This window comes from Oncorhynchus mykiss, chromosome 5, assembly GCF_057628025.1.
Source record: "Oncorhynchus mykiss isolate SJ-2025 chromosome 5, ASM5762802v1, whole genome shotgun sequence".
Lineage (NCBI taxonomy): Eukaryota > Metazoa > Chordata > Actinopteri > Salmoniformes > Salmonidae > Oncorhynchus > Oncorhynchus mykiss.
The window spans coordinates 91,351,532-91,371,698 of NC_143026.1; the positions used below are offsets into that span (position 1 = coordinate 91,351,532).

General features: G+C 42.2%; 1 protein-coding gene and 1 long non-coding RNA gene across 2 annotated transcripts in view; one reads left to right on the plus strand and one right to left on the minus strand.

Annotated features, from left to right (window-relative positions):
* The window catches only part of LOC149983625 (uncharacterized), a 184,449-nt gene that overhangs the window by 144,160 nt on the left and 20,122 nt on the right, over window positions 1-20,167 (minus strand). The window lies entirely within an intron of this gene.
* si:dkey-51e6.1 (14 kDa phosphohistidine phosphatase) lies at window positions 9,824-11,681 on the plus strand. Its single transcript, NM_001165236.2, is given in 3 exon segments — window positions 9,824-10,017; window positions 10,911-11,035; window positions 11,171-11,681. Coding segments are annotated over 3 exon segments (363 nt in total). The 5' UTR covers window positions 9,824-9,872; the 3' UTR covers window positions 11,264-11,681.

Consider the following 20,167-nt stretch of genomic DNA (forward strand, 5'->3'; position numbering starts at 1 on the left):
GAACGGAAATGGCGCCACACCAAACTGGAAGTCTTCCGACTAGCTTGGAAAGACAGTACCGTGCAGTATCGAAGAGCCCTCACTGCTGCTCGATCATCCTATTTTTCCAACTTAATTGAGGAAAATAAGAACAATCCAAAATTTATTTTTGATACTGTCGCAAAGCTAACTAAAAGGCAGCATTCCTCAAGTGAGGATGGCTTTCACTTCAGCAGTAATAAATTAATGAACTTCTTTGAGGAAAAGATCATGATCATTAGAAAGCAAATTACAGACTCCTCTTTAAATCTGCGTATTCCTCCAAAGCTCAGTTGTCCTGAGTCTGCACAACTCTGCCAGAATCTAGGATCAAGAGAGACACTCAAGTGTTTTAGTACTATATCTTTTGACACAATGATGAAAATAATCATGGCCTCTAAACCTTCAAGCTGCATACTGGACCCTATTCCAACTAAACTACTGAAAGAGCTGCTTCCTGTGCTTGGCCCTCCTATGTTGAACATAATAAACGGTTCTCTATCCACCAGATGTGTACCAAACTCACTAAAAGTGGCAGTAATAAAGCCTCTCTTGAAAAAGCCAAACCTTGACCCAGAAAATATAAAAAACTATCGGCCTATATCGAATCTTCCATTCCTCTCATTTTTTAGGGAAAAATGCTGTTGCGCAGAAACTCACTGCCTTCCTGAAGACAAACAATGTATACGAAATTCTTCAGTCTGGTTTTAGACCCCATCATGGTAGACTGAGGCTCTGCATCTGTCCTCGTGCTCCTAGACCTTAGCGCTGCTTTTGATACCATCGATCACCACATTCTTTTGGAGAGATTGGAAACCCAAATTGGTCTACACGGACAAGTTCTGGCCTGGTTTAGATCTTATCTGTCGGAAAGATATCAGTTTGTCTCTGTGAATGGTTTGTCCTCTGACAAATCAACTGTACATGTCGGTGTTCCTCAAGGTTCCGTTTTAGGACCACTATTGTTTTCACTATATATTTTACCTCTTGGGGATGTCATTAGAAAACATAATGTTAACTTTCACTGCTATGCGGATGACACACAGCTGTACATTTCAATGAAACATGGCGAAGCCCCAAAATTGCCCTCGCTAGAAGCCTGTGTTTCAGACATAAGGAAGTGGATGGCTGCAAACTTTCTACTTTTAAACTCTGACAAAACAGAGATGCTTGTTCTAGGTCCCAAGAAACAAAGAGATCTTCTGTTGAATCTGACAATTAATCTTGATGTTTGTACAGTCGTCTCCAATAAAACTGTGAAGGACCTCGGCGTTACTCTGGACCCTGATCTCTCTTTTGACGAACATATCAAGACTGTTTCAAGGACAGCTTTTTTCCATCTACGTAACATTGCAAAAATCATAAACTGTCTGTCCAAAAATGATGCAGAAAAATGTATCCATGCTTTTGTTACTTCTAGGTTAGACTACTGCAATGCTCTACTTTCCGGCTACCCGGATAAAGCACTAAATAAACTTCAGTTAGTGCTAAATACGGCTGCTAGAATCCTGACTAGAACCCCAAAGTTGTATCATATTACTCTAGTGCTAGCCTCCCTACACTGGCTTCCTGTTAAGGCAAGGGCTGATTTCAAGGTTTTACTGCTAACCTACAAAGCATTACATGGGCTTGCTCCTACCTATCTTTCCGATTTGGTCCTGCCGTACATACCTACACGTACGCTACGGTCACAAGACGCAGGCCTCCTAATTGTCCCTAGAATTTCTAATCAAACAGCTGGAGGCAGGGCTCTCTCCTATAGAGCTCCATTTTTATGGAATGGCCTGCCTACCCATGTGAGAGACGCAAACTCGGTCTCAACTACAATTACAGGGACTGAGTCACTGGCTTACTGGTGCTCTTTCATGCCGTCCCTAGGAGGGGTGCGTCACTTGAGTGGGTCACTGACGTGATCTTCCTGTCTGGGTTGGCGCCCCCCCTAGGGTTGTGCCATGGTGGAGATCTTTGGGGGCTATATTCGGCCTTGTCTCAGGATGGTAAGTTGGTGGTTGAAGATATCCCTCTAGTGGTGTGGGGGCTGTGCTTTGCCAACGTGGGTGGGGTTATATCCTTCCTGTATCCTGTCCTGTTCCTGTCATCGGATGGGGCCACAGTGTCTCCTGACCCCTCCTGTCTCAGCCCCCAGTATTTATGCTGCAATAGTTTATGTGTCGGGGGGCTAGGGTCAGTTTGTTATATCTGGAGTACTTCTCCTGTCTTATCCAGTGTCATGTGTGAATGTAAGTATGCTCTCTCTAATTCTCTCTTTCTTTCTCTCTATCGGAGGACCTGAGCCCTAGGACCATGCCTCAGGACAATGCCTCCTACCTGGCATGATGACACCTTGCTGTCCCCAGTCCAACTGGCCGTGCTGCTGCTCCAGCTTCAACTGTTCTGCCTGCGGCTATGGAACCCTGACCTGTTCACCGGACCTGCTACCTGTCACAGACCTGCTGTTTTCAACTCTCTAGAGACAGCAGGAGCGGTAGAGATCCTCCTAATGATCGGCTATGAAAAGCCAACCGACATTTACTCCTGAGGTGCTGACTTGCTGCACCCTCGATAACTACTGTGATTATTATTATTTGACCATGCTGGTCATTTATGAACATTTGAACATCTTGGCCATGTTCTGTTATAATCTCCACCTGGCACAGCCAGAAGAGGACTGGCGACCCTTCATAGCCTGGTTCCTCTCTAGGTTTCTTCCTAGATTTTGGCCTTTCTAGGGAGTTTTTCCTAGCCACTGTGCTTCTACACCTGCATTGCTTGCTGTTTGGGGGTTTTAGGCTGGGTTTCTGTACAGCACTTTGAGATATCAGCTGATGTAAGAAGGGCTATATAAATACATTCAATTTGATTTGATAATAGTTCATTGTAGTATACTGTAAACGAACAGTATCCTTTCAGTTGAGTGTACTAGGCTTTGCCTGTCTACCGGAAATTGATGCTGTTGCTATGCAACCTCTTGCTAGCTTGTTAGCATAACAAATTACTAGCTAGACATTTTACTACTTCAAGTGTGTTATTAAATTCAATCTGGAGTGCCAGAGTGTACTCGTTGTCAGACTGTCCTTTATTACATTCAGAGCGCACAACAGACACTCTGGCGGAGGAATAGGGTTGATCCGATCAGGAAGTGAAGCTCCCAAGCTAACTGGCTTACTTCCACACACAAATGAGAGACAAACCTCACTCTAACCATTTGAATCGCCCTTGTAGAACTGGTTAGGCTGTTTTCATGTTATCCAGAATGTTGGTGACGGTAACTGTGCTGCGGGCAACAATTTAATTAAGCTTTTTTTTTTTTTGCTGATGTTTACTGACACCAGACATATTCAACTGGTGTTGAGCTTTCGTAAATTAATCAGTTATTCTGTGCTCTGGCAGAAGTACACTCAAATGAGAATGCTCTGAAATCGGAGTAGTTAGCCAGACCAAATTTACGAACGCACGACTGTACCACTTAGCTAAACTAAGAATGACGGAATAATCAAGTCAATAAACGTTGGGTAGTTAGATAGCATATAGTTAATACACTGGCAAGTTTGATGTATTAGTAGCCAACTAAGTTAGATAACATACCGGTACGTACTGTTGTAATGATAGCGTAGCTAACAAATTGTCAGCCAAAATAACGTAGAATGTAACTTATTTGAAAAGTCATTACTTTATTACATTGCTCAACATTTATCTTAACATTTGTCATAATTAGTTAAAGCAATGAATTTGTGTCCCCTCTCGTTGGACCCTCGGCTACATATTTTCCACCATTTTCTTCAAATCTGAAAACGTTGTAAAGCCACGCCTATTTAAAAAAAATATATATTTGCATTATGGGCCCTAAAAGCACCGAAATAGTGTCCACTGCTTGTATACTTCGTATTCTGGCCAATGTAGTACGAAATCTGAAAACTTTTGAACATACTAACTATGTCCATGCTATGACCAATAAGCGATGCTATACACTCAAGTTACGTCGCAAATAGTACGGTTAGTACGAGTATTCGAACACAGCTCTGGTAATCCTTACCTGGTTTTGGTCAAATGTACACATCGGCCATGGTAGGCCGCTAGTCGATGAAGTAGCCCCATCCCTTGTCAATCAGAGAGCCTACCTCTTGGGCTCTGCTGAAAACAAAGACTCCATTTCGGTATTATACACGCAGGTAGAGTCATCTTGGTGTTTGCAGTAAAAGTCGGTGTCAGACAATTGTCTATGGATTTCTCCATCATTATCAAATCTATTCATGCCTTTATCACAATTCTTGAAGATAAGGTTGGAATGAAGCATGTCTCTTTGTATCTTGCTGCAGTTGGAAACACATTTTTTGTCATTAACAACAAGTAATGTATCAACATCTCTCTCCACTAGTTTGCAAAAACATGTTAATAGCTTAGTTATTTACAGGGGGGGGGGGGGGGGGGGGGGGGGCAGACTGTCCTATTGTTATAATGAAAACAAACATTCATGAAATGCAGGCCACATAGCACATAAGTGTTGGAAATATACAGTGGAACAGATCGATGACTGAACTGGGCGTCTCCAAAGCTAACCAAAGAAAATAGGATGTAGTGAGAAAATGAAAGCTAGAACAGTAGAACTGAAAGCTGGCATGTCAGATAAGCACTTTGCTCCTAACAAACATATATTTCCATTCTGCTGAAAGACAACAATTTAAAAGCTTTTACTGAGTTACAGTTCACACAAGGAAATCGGTCCATTTGAAATAAATTAATTAGGCCTTAATCTACGGACTGGGAATACAGATATGCATTTGTTGGTAGGGTAGTGGATCAGAAAAACAGTCCGTATCTGGTGTGACCACCATTTGCCTCATGCAGCGCGACACATCTCCTTCACATAGAGTTGATCAAGGTTGTTGTTTGTGGCCTGTGGAATGTTGTTCCACTCCTCTTCAATGGCTGTGAGAAGTTACTGGATATTGACAGGAGCTGGAACACGCTGTCGTGGATCCAAAGCATCCCAAACATGCTCAATGGGTGACCCCAAACATGCTCAATGGGTGACCCCAAACATGCTCAATGGGTGACATGTTTGGTGAGAATGTGTAACCGGTGTGAAATGGCTAGTAAGTTAGCGGGGTGCGTGCTAACAGCGTTTCAATCGGTGACGTCACTCACTCTGAGACCTTGAGTAGTTTTTCCCCTTGCTCAGCAAGGGCCGCGGCTTTTGTGGAGCGATGGGTAACGAGCCCAGGTAGGGGCGAGGAGAGGGACGGAAGCAAAACTGTTACACAGTGCAATTAATGTATTGTTTAGTGTTGTGTTGTGTAGTGGCTTTGCTGGCATGCATCCCACTTATTTTAGGTTTTGCCCCACCAAGATTTACATGCTAAAATCGCCACTGGGTGTGACCACCATTTGCCTCATGCAGTGAGACACATCTCCTTTGCGTAGAGTTGATCAAGGCTGTTGATTGTGGCCTGTGGAATGTTGTCCCACTCCTCTTCAATGGCTGTGCGAATTTGCTGGATGTTGGCAGGAACTGGAACACGCTGTTGTACACGTCGATCCAGAGCATCCCAAACATGCTCAATGGATGACATGTCTGATGAGTATGCAGGCCATGGAAGAACTGGGACAGTTTCTGCTTTCTCTGAATTGTGTACAGATCCTTGAGACATGGGGCCGTGCATTATCATGCTGAAACATGAGGTGATGGCAGCGGATGAATGGCATGACAATGGGCCTGAGGATCTCGTTCACGGTATCTCTGTGCATTCACATTGCCATCCACAAAACGCAATTGTGTTCGTTGCGTTTATATTTTTTGTTCAGTGTAGTTAAGTTAATGTGAGTCTTGGGTCTGATAAAATGTGACTGCATGCAGCAAGTTTCCTTGGGTGAAGTGTGTTATGGTCTTGAATCTGCTGTATCATCAGCTTCATTGTACTCATGGTGGCCAAGGACATGACCTTTGACCCTCACTCATGTCCCGCGTTTTGACCTTTTGTACAGTCTGTGACTGAAAAGTGAAATTTTACTTCTTTGCCAATTTATCATTTACAGTACTGTACATGAAGAGCGTATTAGTTAGTATGTCCAAAAGTTCTCATTTATGAAGATATTACATTTTTGGGACAAACGCTTCCTGCACGGGCAGACAGGATACTGCAGACAGGACACTGCTGTAAACACAAATGTAGTTCTCTCTTTAGCAACACATTCAGAGTCAATATTGATAGAGCCCAACCTGATTTGAGCCCCACCTGTTTAGCAAAAAAAAGAAAAAGATATTTATATATTGGAAAAAAATAATTTTTTTGTTGCCTGTTTTGCATGTTATTTTGGCATTAATACGTGTCACATATCAGTTTGCAAACAATGTAATAAAGTGAATCATTGATTTAATAAAGCCGCATACAAACATGGTCTCTTTTTGTCAACATCATACTTTCAAAATCTTAGCTAGCAAGTTAGCAGTCATCATCATGAATCAAGTCGACAATCTACTGGCAAATCCTTTTCAAACCTTGTCATATGAAGAGAAATAATAGATGAAACGTATCGGTGCTCATCGGCCATTGGACATAAACATTACACAACAAGTTGGAAATCGGAAATTCAATGAGTGGTTTGGAAAGAACCAGTGGCTAACTGCAAGCGTTGCAAAGCAATCACTAGTCTGCTATTCAGTAGTGTGGGTGTGTGGTCCAACTTTGGGTTTAAGGGTCTCTTTTCCAAGCTTAAAAGGATAAACATTCAACATCATGGGCCAGAAAAGCTTGAATACATTGGCCATGCTGTCAATCTATCATGACTTCTGCCGCATTCAAAACAAGTGGAAACTCGGAACTGGGAAATCTCAGACTTCAGTGAGTTCAACACAACTGGGAACTGAAAAACGAGCTCCACCTGGAAAAATACGTTTTGAACGGTCATCCAACTAGGAATTCAAAGTCGGGAACTCAAGCCTCTTTCTAGAGTTCCGGCCTGAAGATCACTGACATCATGATTCAACCTTGGTTTTTTTCAAAGTTCCCAGTTGTCTTGAAAGCACCATAAATCCAGAGAATGCCAGACATTGAATACAAAGTGTGATGACAAAATTTGCCCAAGAAGGACCGCCGGGCCACCTTCCTGTTCAACACAGCACAACAAGGTGAGTCCAAAAATGTCTTGCATCCTCCTGCATAAATTACTGTGGTGTAAAGTACTTAAGTAAAAAAATACTTTAAAGTACTACTTAAGTAGCTTTTTGGGGTATTTTTACTTTACTTTACTATTTATATTTTAGACAACTTTTACTTTTACTTCACTACATTTCTAAAGAAAATAATGTACTTTTTACTCCATTCATTTCCCCTGACACCCAAAAGTACTCGTTACATTTTGAATGCTCAACAGGACAGGAAAATGGTCTAATTCACACACTTATCAAGAGAACATCCCTGGTCATCCCTATTGACACTGATCTGGCGGATTCTCTAAGCACACATGGTTAGTTTGTAAATTATGTCTGCGTGTTGTAGCGTGGCCCTGGCTATCTGTAAATTAAAAAAAACATTACAATTATGCCGTCTGGTTTACTTAATATGAGAAATTTGAAATGATTTATACTTTTACTTTTGATAGTTAAGTATATTTAAAACCAAATAGTTTTATTCAAGTTGTATTTTACTGGGTGACTTTTACTTGAGTAATTTTCTACTAAGGTATCTTTACTTTAATGGAAATTGGGTACTTTTTCCACCACTGATAAATTATGTAACATGCCAGGGAGCTAAGTAATACTAAGTGTATGATGTGTAGTAAGCTGTGAGTAGCCCGTGTGCCTCACTCTAATAATTTGGTACCTTTCCCCCTACTAACTGAGCCTACTGTTCTGACTTGGTGGTGCACATGTAGCCTATAGCCGATTTTACAGAAATGTAAACATCAAATATTGTAATAGCTTTCATTGTCTGCTTATATGCCCCCTTTATTTATCCAACGATTCTGACTTGGTGTACAGGGAGAACACTGTAAGAACAGCCCGTGTTCTGAATTCTGTCGCTGTACATTTCAAAAAGTGCTGAACAAATAGTTATATTGACTACGTCTGTCCTAGCTCGCTCATTAATGTCTTAATTGAAATTACAGATTGCCTCTTATCTGCTCGTCGTCCCCTTATACCAGTGTGTATATTCAATTGTCAGTAGAAATCACATTTGTTTAAGCAAGTCAGCCATATCAGCATTGTTTTTTTTTTAAAGGCAGTAAATGAGGCTGAATGAAATGTTTCGCTGCCAGACAAAACTCAGCTGATAGCCAGGTGTAGCAGTGGTAAGATGTTGGGACTATGCTGTTGGTACAGCTTTATGTAGGCCCACAGTTTGTGGGCACCGTTTGCCACCGTTATAGTGCAATTAATGTATTGTGTTGTGAGTTTACATGCTAAATTCGCCAAGTGATTACTGTCAATCTGAGTTAATACAGTACATGCATTTTGTTCAGGTGTGTTACCTATCATTTCAATTCCATGAACAATAGCTTGCGTGCCCGGAGACATCGGACACCCCATGGTTTCTGGGAAAAGAAACAGGCGCACTGTATTTAGAACTGTGTTGAGATGGATTCTGGCTCTGCTCTCTACATCCTGATGTAGGAAAATCCCACATCCCACTGACCTGAGCAAGAGAGAGGGAGAGAAAGAGCGAGCGAGAGAGAGAGAGAGAGATGTGTGTGCGGGTTTGCTGTGGAGAGGGTGTGGATTGTTTTCACATAGTAACAGACTTCCTGTCTCCCTTGGATTCATATTGTGGCCATAACCAGTTGTGAGCCACCTCCTACCAGTTGTCTGAGCACTTGGCCTCCAAAGTGACGGTTTCCTCTTATTTGACATTTGACACCGACCTTCCTAAAATATATTCTTATTCATGAACGCTCTTCCTTTTAATTTGACTGAAATCTATCTATTACGCTGCTGAGGCCAATACTAATATCCTCAAAATTAGATTTTTTTTTTTAGGCGTGATTAATATTAGGCATTGTAGTAATCCGGATAGGCACTAGTCCTTGATCATAACTCTCAGGTCCATTTCATTACACATAAGTAATTGGACTTCTGTAAAGGGGAGTTTTTCTTAAGAGCCCTGACACTCGGTCTGAACATTAACACACATGGTGCGGTACGGTTTTAGAATAATTCATATCAGTGATTTTTTTTTTAATCCAAAAACAAATGTTCCAATTGATACACACCTTTAAATGGGGTTCGGGTTTGTGTTCCCACACGGCCATATTTCCATGTTACAGATGGAAGACTGAGGGGCCACCGGTGGTAACTAGCATGCTCTGAACACCTGTGTGTCACTGAAAAATACTGTCGGCTGCAACAGTGATGAAGCTGGTTAAAACGGTGTATATAAAAAAGTGTATATTTTGCATTATTTTTTATGTGATATTAAAGTATAGGGCTTTATGTTTCTAGAACCGTATCGCAATTGAGAATAGATTCACGTTTCGATGGAGTATTTGGCTGTTTTGGCTGCCAGAGCCAGTCTACCTCTTAAAATAACATAAGGTTATTTAACTTTAACGGTAGGCTCTTTTAAGAGTGCATCTTAGGCTAGGTAGGCACATACTATTCTACCAAGCATTTATTCAAGTCATACTGCATGCAAGGAAAGCAATGGATATGGTCAGATCTACTTAATCAAGCTGGCTTTAGGCTACTGTTCGTTTACGGTAGCATACTACTCAAACGCTGTCTTTAAATGGTAGAACACGCCCTAAACCCGATAAGGCAGTCGTTTCATGAGCACTGTGCTGCAGGAATGGTGTATGTCGTAGGCAGAGCAGTGACAAGGCTGTGCGTCCCGTGTACAGTGCGTATTTTCACAGTCGCAATGGCAGACGCTTTGGCTAAAGTCCCCGACGCTGAAGTCGATCCAGAGGGAACATTTAAGTATATTTTAGTGAGGATAAAAGTAAAAGATGGAACTGAATACAAAGATATAGTGAGAGGCACAAAAAGTGCTGGGCAGTATCACAGTAAGTTTGCCTTGTTTCTTTCGTGGCTGTGGTCAGACAGCATTGCTTTGAGGCGCCCATTGCCCACGTACACCAATCCTGCTCTCATTAGCGACAATGTCCAGCTGCAGGCCTGTGTACTACATTTCTACCAGTGGCAAAATGTAACCGACCTTGTTATAAATTGTTACTATGATATCTAATGCCATTTGCTAGTAAACCGAGGACATGAAACTCAATAACATAGTACCTTTTGAATGTGCCATTGCGCTATATAGGCTACTGTCCGCAACTGCTGGTAACCAAATACAGGATGTTGGAACATTGTCAACATGCACATATGCCTAAAGATAGCCACATAAGAGCTGATGATTACATATACAAACAGAGCCGGCCCTAGCCTTTTGCCCCCCCCCCCCACCTCTCTGACAAAACATTTTAGTGCCCCCATTTCCTGCAATTGTACATGTTTTGCCTTGACTAATGCCATGTTAATTTGATATCTCATTGAAAGTGACTAACAAAATCAGTAGGGGCCCCCTGGAGGTCAGGGCCCCTGGGCATGTGCCCTTCATGCCTGGTCAGCAATTCGGCCATGATTACTACAAGTTTAGGTAGCTGGCTAGACTAACTTACCAATGAAGAAAATGTTAGCTGACATGGGCTAATTGAGTGACTGTCAGTGACTAACGTAAGAAAATATATAAGTCATTTTTTTGGGTCGGGCCTTAAATGACCGCTAATGCCCAGGGCCTGTCTTGGATACAAACATAGATGGGCCCTAGGCCTACATGAGGTGACTAATTGTGCATAAATCACTCTTGGTTGTAGCTGTAACATTTTATGCCTTGGCCTTCATACATCACATCCCCTCCCCTTCAGATTTAATGTTTATCACTTTGACTGGTTTTCAGATCATATATTTGAGAAGGTCACCCCACCAATAACGGCTTTGGGACTGGAGTGCAACTGTCTTGGAGGAGGGAAGATTGAGCACAACAGCAAAGACAAAAAACTGCGTGTTTTTGGGGAATCAACTGTAAGTGCATTTCAGCTCAATGTAAGGGCCTTCTCCCCAGAGGGGAACGGTCACCAAACAGAGGAGAGGAAAACATTTTCAAAACCTCCGGAAAATAACATATGCTGTGTCCCCCCCCCCCCCCATCTATTTCAGGGCTATGGCAAAGCAGATCATTCAGTGTCTGTTGAGAAGCTGAAGAGTGTCTTCAAAGACTACGAGATCACATGGTCCGATGATAAAGAATAGATCACCTGGTACGATGCTAAAGAATAGATCACCTGGTACGATGCTAAAGAATAGATCACCTGGTACGATGCTAAAGAATAGATCACCTGGTACAATGCTAAAGAATAGATCACCTGGTACGATGCTAAATAATAGATCACCTGGTACGATGCTAAAGAATAGATCACCTGGTACGATGCTAAAGAATAGATCACCTGGTACAATGCTAAAGAATAGATCACCTGGTACTGGTAAAGAATATATCACCTGGTACTGGTAAAGAATATATCACCTGGTCCTGGTAAACAATAGATCACCTGGTCCTGGTAAACAATAGAGGGAAACTCCCCCTCTGTATATGTCTGCTAATATCTGCCTTATGGCTCAACACTCCTGTTAACAAAACAACACACATGTCACTGCAATGATTTAAAATCATTAAAATAAAAAAACTTTTTTTTTTTCACTTGCACTTTATTTTGTACTAATTTTTAAAATGTTTGATGATGCATAGTAGCGTGTATCTGCAACCAGCGCAGAGTTGAAATGAAAGTAAAGTAGGCCTCATCAGTCATAATGGTGGAGGCTGCGAGCCAAGCGTAAAGTCCATACCGGAAGATACTGTGTGATATGGGAGCACAAAAACATATCCTGTTGGCCTCAGGGAGAGTGTTAGTTTGGGGAACGCTAAATACAGGCGAAGGACTGTTACGCAGGTCCTGTCCAACAGCCAGTCTTGTTCAAGAGCAATATAGCATATTCAGAAAGTGTTCAGACCACATTACAGCCTTATTCTAAAATGTATTCAATTGTTTTTTTTCCCCCTCATCAATGTTGTAGAAACACCTCAAAGATGATCAATGGAAACATGGTTCACCTGAGCTCAATGTCGAGTCTCATAGCAAAGGGGCTGAATACTTATGTAAATAAAAATATTTAAAAAATTATACATTTGCAAAAAGGAGTCTGAATACTTTCTGAATGCATTGTACTGTACATGTCTCTGTGTGCTGTTCATGTCCTCTGAAATCCCGGGCTTTCCAGTTTCCACTATGTATTCTGAATACCGTCATCTAGGACAAGAGTTATGTAAGGACAGGCCTAAGGGGCTTCCGGGCTTTGAATCTCACCACTATCTTCAACAGCGGGCCTTTAGCAGAGGGCAGTCTCACTCCTGTTAAGAACAGTGCCGGCCTAGCTTAGAATAATGTATATCCATTAAACTCAAATTTATTTATTCCATTCAGCTATGAGCTACTATCAGTTGCAGTAAGTCAGGTGGTTTAGCACAACCCCTTTGAATTCTTCTGCCCTCCGGGACCAGAATTCCTTATCCCTAACTAGAGGTATGGATGGAAACACACGGAGAGGTCCCGTAAACAAACAAACATTGACCTCCATTAGCAGACTTAGCGGACATTAGCGGACTACGTTTTTCAGAGGTTACCAGTGCCCATAAAAATCCCCTTCCCTCCTGTTTCTGTCCAAAGTTACCTTCAGCTTCCTGTGAACTGATAACAAACCACCCCTTTCTATTATCTGCTAACAGGGAGGTCACAGGTCGGTTGGTACGGACGATGGTTCAGTCATGTTCGATTTCTCTTTTTGGAAGGGCAAGATTTTATAACACAATGGGGGTTTGTCATATGGCCATAAAAATATGAGTCAAAAGCAATAGAAACAAAGTTGCCATGTTTTACAGTATTATTATTACAATAAAACTTTTTTTCTCCATCTTATGGTTTAGTCATAGTTCTATGAATGACTGTCGGGGAAAGTGGGACAGCATTCATTAAATAATACATTTTATACAGTACAGTCAGTGTGATGGTGTTATCAGGTGTATAAAATGTATTATTTAATGAAATCTGGTGGTTTAACACTCATAATGGATTGTCTTTTGTGTGTGTTTTGTCTGTGTTAATCAGTAGTTTGCACTACTTGATCACTTTTCTCCTACAGTGCATTCGGAAAGTATTCAGACCCCTTGACTTTTCCCACATTTTGTTATGTTACAGCCTTATTCTAAAGTGGATTATATTGTTTCCCTCCTCATCAAGCTACACACAATACCCCATATTGACAAGGAAGCAAAAACAGGTTTTTAGACATTTTGGCATATTGATAAAAAATACAAAACCTGAAATATCACATTTACATAAGTATTTCAGACCCTTTACTCAGTACTTTGTTGAAGCACCTTTGGCAGCGTCTACAGTCGTGGCCAAAAAGTTTTGAGAATTACACAAATATTAATTTTCACAAAGTTTGCTGCTTCAGTGTCTTTAGATATTTTTGTCAGATGTTACTATGGAATACTGAAGTATAATTACAAGCATTTCATAAGTGTCAAAGACTTCTATTGACACTTACATGAAGTTGATGCAAAGAGTCAATATTTGCAGTGTTGACCCTTCTTTTTCAAGACCTCTGCAATCCGCCCTGGCATGCTGTCAATTAACTTCTGGGCCACATCCTGACTGATGGCAGCCCATTCTTGCATAATCAATGCTTGGAGTTTGTGGGTTTTTGTTTGTCCACCCGCCTCTTGAGGATTGACCACAAGTTCTCAATGGGATTAAGGTCTGGGGAGTTTCCTGGCCATGGACCCAAAATATAAATGTTTTGTTCCCCGAGCCACTTAGTTATCACTTTTGCCTTATGGCAAGGTGCTCCATCATGCTGGAAAAGGCATTGTTTGTCACCAAACTGTTCCTGGATTGTTGGGAGAAGTTGCTCTCGGAGGATGTGTTGGTACCATTCTTTATTCATGGCTGTGTTCTTAGGCAAAATTGTGAGTGAGCCCACTCCCTTGGCTGAGAAGCAACCCCACACATTTATGGTCTCAGGATGCTTTACTGTTGGCATGACACAGGACTGATGGTAGCGCTCACCTTGTCTTCTCTGGACAAGCTTTTTTCCGGATGCCCCAAACAATCGGAAAAGGGATTCATCAGAGAAAATGACTTTACCCCAGTCCTCAGCAGTCCAATCCCTGTACCTTTGCAGAATATCAGTCTGTCCCTGATGTTTTTCTTGGAGAGAAGTGGCTTCTTTGCTGCCCTTCTTGACACCAGGCCATCCTCCAAAAGTCTTTGCCTCACTGTGCGTGCAGATGCACTCACACCTGCCTGCTGCCATTCCTGAGCAAGCTCTGTACTGGTGGTGCCCCGATCCCGCAGCTGAATCAACTTTAGGAGATGATCCTGGCGCTTGCTGGACTTTCTTGGGGGCCCTGAAGCCTTCTTCACAACAATTGAAGTTCTTGAAGTTCTTGATGATCCGATAAATGGTTGATTTAGGTGCAATCTTACTGGCAGCAATATCCCTTGCCTGTGAGGCCGTTTTTGTGCAAAGCAATGATGATGGCGCGTGTTTCCTTGCAGGTAACCATGGTTGACAGAGGAAGAACAATGATTCCAAGCACCACCCTCCCTTTGAAGCATTCCAGTCTTGTATTCGAACTCAATGAAAAAAACAGACTGATCTCCGGCCTTGTCCTCGTCAACACTCACACCTGTGTTAACGAGAGAATCACTGACATGATGTCAGATGGTCCTTTTGTGGCAGTGCTGTTCATTTGCATGGCAAAGAGGGACTTTTCAATTAATTGCAATTCATCTGATCACTCTTCATAACATTCTGGAGTATATACAAATTGCCATCATACAAATTGAGGCAGCAGACTTTGTGAAAATTAATATTTGTGTCATTCTCAACTTTTGGCCACGACTGTACAGCCTTGAGTCTTCTTTTGCGTATGGCGCTACAAGTGTGGCACACCTGTATTTGGGGAGCTTCTCCCATTCTTCTCTGCAAATCCTATTAGGCTCTGTCAGGTTGGATGGGGAGCGTCACTGCACAGCTATTTTCAGGTCTCTCCAGAAATGTTTTACTGGGTTCAAGTCCGGGCTCTTGGCTGTGTGCTTAGGGTCGTTGTCCCGTTGGAAGGTGAACCTTCGCCCCAGTCTGAGGTCCTGAGTGCTCTGTAGCACATTTTCATCAAGGCTCTCTCTGTACTTTGCTCCGTTCATCTTTCCCTCAATCCTGCTTATTGTCCCAGTCCATTTGGTTTCATGAGGCCAGAGAATCTTGTTTCTCATGGTCTGAGACTCTTTCGGTGCCTTTTGGCAAACTCTAAGCAGGCTGTCATGCGCCTTTTACTGATAAGTAGGGCGGCCGGTGGCCTAGTGGTTAGAGCATTGGACTAGTAACCGAAAGGTTGCAAGATTGAATCCCGGAGCTGACAAGGTACAAAATCTGTCGTTCCCTGAACCCCTGAACAAGGCAGTTAACCCACTGTTCCTAGGTCGTAATTGAAAATAAGAATTTGTTCTTAACTGACTTGCCTAGTTAAATAAAGATAAAATAAACAAAATAAGTGGCTTCTGTCTAGCTACTACCATAAAGGCCTGATTGGTGGAGTGCTGCAGAGATGGTTTTCCTTCTGGAAGGTTCTCCCATCTCCAGAGAGGAACCCTGGAGCTCTTTCAGAGTGACCATCGAGTTCTTGGTCACCTCCCTGACCAAGGCCCTTCACCCCTGATTGCTCAGTTTGGCCGGTCGGCCAGCTCTAGAAAGAGTCTTGGTGGTTCCAAGCTTTTTCCATTTAAGAATGGAGGAGGCCACTATGTTCTTGGGGACCTTCAATGCTGTCAAAATGTTTTGGTACCCTTCCCCAGATCTGTGCCTCGACACAATCCTGTCTCGGTGCTCTACGGACAATTCCTTCGACTTCATGGCTTAGTTTTTGCTCTGACAAGCTCAACTGTGGGACCTTATATAGACAGGTGTGTGCCTTTCCAAATCGTATCCAATCAATTGAATTTTCCACAGGCGGACTCCAATCAAGTTGTAGAAACATCTCAAGGATGATCAATGGAAACAGGATGCACCTGAGCTCTATTTCAAGTCTCATAGCAAAGGGTCTGAATACTTATGTAAATAAGGTAATTCTGTTTTTAATTTAGAATAAATTAGCAAAAAATTCAGAAAAACAGTTTTCCCTTTGTCATTATGGGGTATTGTATGTAGATTTAATCAATTTTAGAAAAAGTCTGTAATGTAACAAAAATGTGGAAAAAGTCAAGGGGTCTGAATACTCTCCCGAATGCACTGTGCGTGTATTTTAAATGAGAAGGGAAATGCAACGGGATAGTATGGGTACAGATCACAATATTGTGAATAAATGGAGATGTATTTTCTGCTTTTTGTTGTCAATAGGCCCTCCAGGACCCATATCGAGTCCCAAGAACAAGGTCCCTGCTGAGTCAGAGGCCACTTTTCCATTCTCTCTCTCTTCCTCAGACAAGAACATAACACATGTATCATGTCTTGTCACCAAAATGTCTCGTTTTTAGTCACACACAGCAATCCCCGAAGGTCTTGTAACAGGAAATAATAAAATAGAATAGAAAAGGATGGATAAATCATTTGAACACTCTTGTTCAAAAAGAATGGGACACACACACACACACACACGCACGCACACACACACACACACACACACACGCACACACACACACACGCACGCACACACGCACGCACACACACACACACACGCACGCACGCACGCACGCACGCACGCACGCACGCACGCACGCACGCACGCACGCACGCACGCACGCACGCACGCACGCACGCACACACACACACACACACACACACACATAACAATACATTAAGCACTGAAGACAAATGAAAGATTTTGAATGACCAACAGGCCTAGCTAACTACTGTGGAAGCCATAGGTTCATTGTAATACTTTTATTATATTAACAAGGCCCATAAGTGAGGGTGCAAGTTAATTGACTCCCGTTTCCTAAACAAGAAGTTGTAGTTCCTTCCTGTAAATGGACACATCAGATTTACTGGAACAAAGGAAACACCACAGGGAGGTGGTTTACCTTACTGCCAGATGTTATCATCAGAACGACTAGACCTACATGAAGTCTTTACACTTCATAAAACATCTAATCAAGTCATGAAAATCAGTGCATCCCACTCAGCCATCGACAGCTAAAACATGTCACTATGACTTGAAAATGCCAAGACGACAATCGAAGACGTCGTGCTGAATAGGACCCTGGAAATATCTTTGAAAAGTTATATTGTATGGAAATATTTTAGGATTTAATGATTGATGTCTGCCTGTGATGTCCTCCCCTTTTCTTTGCTAATTGAGGACATTACTTACCTACTTACTGGAAACACTGCCCATGTAAAAACAGAGACAATTATATCTTCAATGGAATTCCTTCTATTGTTCTCTCCCCCATCCCTAGAGTAGACATAGCCTCACTCTTCCACTCACTTTCGGGAAGACGAGATATAAAATATACTGGATTTGTCACTTCATTGAGGGCACAGAAATGTAATCTACATTCCGGAAATAGCTTTTATGTATTGCACTGCTTTGTAGTCAGTGCTTGACTTGGGACTGAAAAAAGGTGCCGGTACTCATTCTGGGTGTTGTTACTGTTTAGATTTAGGTTCAGGAGCTCCACAATACTTCTGAGCGAAATATTCTATAATAGGAACATGAGCTCAGGCAGTAGAACATTTGAGGTTCCCGGCACACTGCTTCGGTGAGCTCCTGCCCAAGTCAAGCACTGTATGTAGTAATGTGAAAACCAGATGTGGGAACTCTGCTCAGGCGTTTTCTTTTACGCCTGCTATGTTAGGTTAGTAGTAATACCAGTGCCGACCCATCATTCAGGGCTGGTGGGACAGAACCCTACCTGTTTTGAGCCCCACATGTTTAGCTAAAAAATATACAGTACCAGTCATTCAAGGGTTTTTCTTTATTTTTTACTATTTTCTACATTGTAGAATAATAGTGAAGACATCAAAACTATGAAATAACACATATGGAATCATGTAGTAACCAAAAAAGTGTTAAACAAATCCAAATATATTTTAGATTTGAGATTCTTCAAAGTAGCCACCCTTTGCCTTGATGACAACTTTGCACACTCTTGGCATTCTCTCAACCAGCTTCATGAGGTAGTCACCTGGAATGTATTTCAATTAACAGGTGTGCCTTGTTAATTTGTGGAATTTCTTTCCTGCCTTAATGCGTTTCAGGCAATCAGTTGTGTTGTGACAAGGTAGGGGTGGTATACAGAAGATATTTGATAAAATACCAAGTCCAAATTATGGTAAGAACAGCTCAAATAAGCAAAGAAAAATGACTGTCCATTATTACTTTAAGACATGAAGGTCGGTCAATACGGAAAATTTCAAGAACTTTTAAAGTTTCTTCATGTCCAGTCGCAAAAACCATCAAGCGCTATGATGAAACTGGCTATCATGAGGACCGCCACAGGAAAGGAAGACCAAAGTTACCTCTGCTGCAGGGGTAAGTTACCAGCCTTGCAGACACATCTCAACATCAACTGTTCAGAGGAGACTGCATGAATCAGGCCTTCATGGTCGAATTGCTGCAAAGAAGCCATTACTAAAGGACACCATTAAGAAGAAGAGACTTGTTTGGGCCAAAAAAACCCAAGCAATGGACATTAGACCTGTGGAAATCTGTCCTTTGGTCTGATGAGTCCAAATTGTAGATTTTTGGTTCCAACCATCGTATCTTTGTCAGACACAGAGTAGGTGAACAGATGATCTCCGCATGTGTGGTTCCCACCGTGAAGCATGGAGGAGGAGGTGTGATGGTGTGGTGGTGCTTTGCTGGTGACACTCTGTGATTTATTTAGAATTCAAGGCACACTTAACCAGCATGGCTCCCACAGCATTCTGCATCGATACGCCGTCACATCTGGTTTGTGCTTAGTGGGACTATCATTTGTTTTTCAACAGGACAATGACCCAATACACCTCCAGGCTGTGTAAGGGCAATTTGACCAAGAAGGAGAGTGATGGAGTGCTGCATCAGATGACCTGGCTTCCACAATCACCCGACCTCAATCCAAAAGATGGTTTGGGATGAATTGGACCGCAGAGTGAAGGAAAAGCAGCCAACAAGTGCAGTTCACAGGAAGCTGCCTTCCTGACCCCTCCTGTCTCATCCTCCAGTATTTATGCTGCAGTAGTTTATGTGTCGGGGGCTAGGGTCAGTTTGTTATATCTGGAGTACTTCTCCTGTCCTATTCGGTGTCCTGTGTGAATTTAAGTGTGCTCTCTCTAATTCTCTCTTTTTCTCTTTCTTTCTCTCTCTCGGAGGACCTGAACCCTAGGACCATGCCTCAGGACTACCTGACATGATGACTCCTTGCTGTCCCCAGTCCACCTGGCCGTGCTGCTGCTCCAGTTTCAACTGTTCTGCCTTATTATTATTTGACCATGCTGGTCATTTATGAACATTTGAACATCTTGGCCATGTTCTGTTATAATCTCCACCCGGCACAGCCAGAAGAGGACTGGCCACCCCACATAGCCTGGTTCCTCTCTAGGTTTCTTCCTAGGTTTTGGCCTTTCTAGGGAGTTTTTCCTAGCCACCGTGCTTCTACACCTGCATTGCTTGCTGTTTGGAGTTTTAGGCTGGGTTTCTGTACAGCACTTTGAGATATCAGCTGATGTACGAAGGGCTATATAAATAAAGTTGATTTGATTTTGATTTGATTTGATCTTTGGATAGAAACAGGAGGAATGGGGAATTTTATGGGCACTGGTAACCTCTAAAAAATGCTGTCAGTTTCTGTTGAAGTCTGCTAATGGGGGTCAATGTTTGTTTACGGGAACCCTTGAACTAGTAGGTGTGTCCAAACTTTTGAGTGGTACTGTATATACAGTGCCTTTGGAAAGTATTCAGACCCCTTGATTTTTTCCACATTTTGTTATGTTACAGATGTATTCTAAATGGATCAAATAAACCAAAATAATCAGCAATCTACACATTATACCTCATAATGACAAAGCGAACACTGCTTTTTAGACATGTTTCCAAATTTAAAAACAGAAATACCT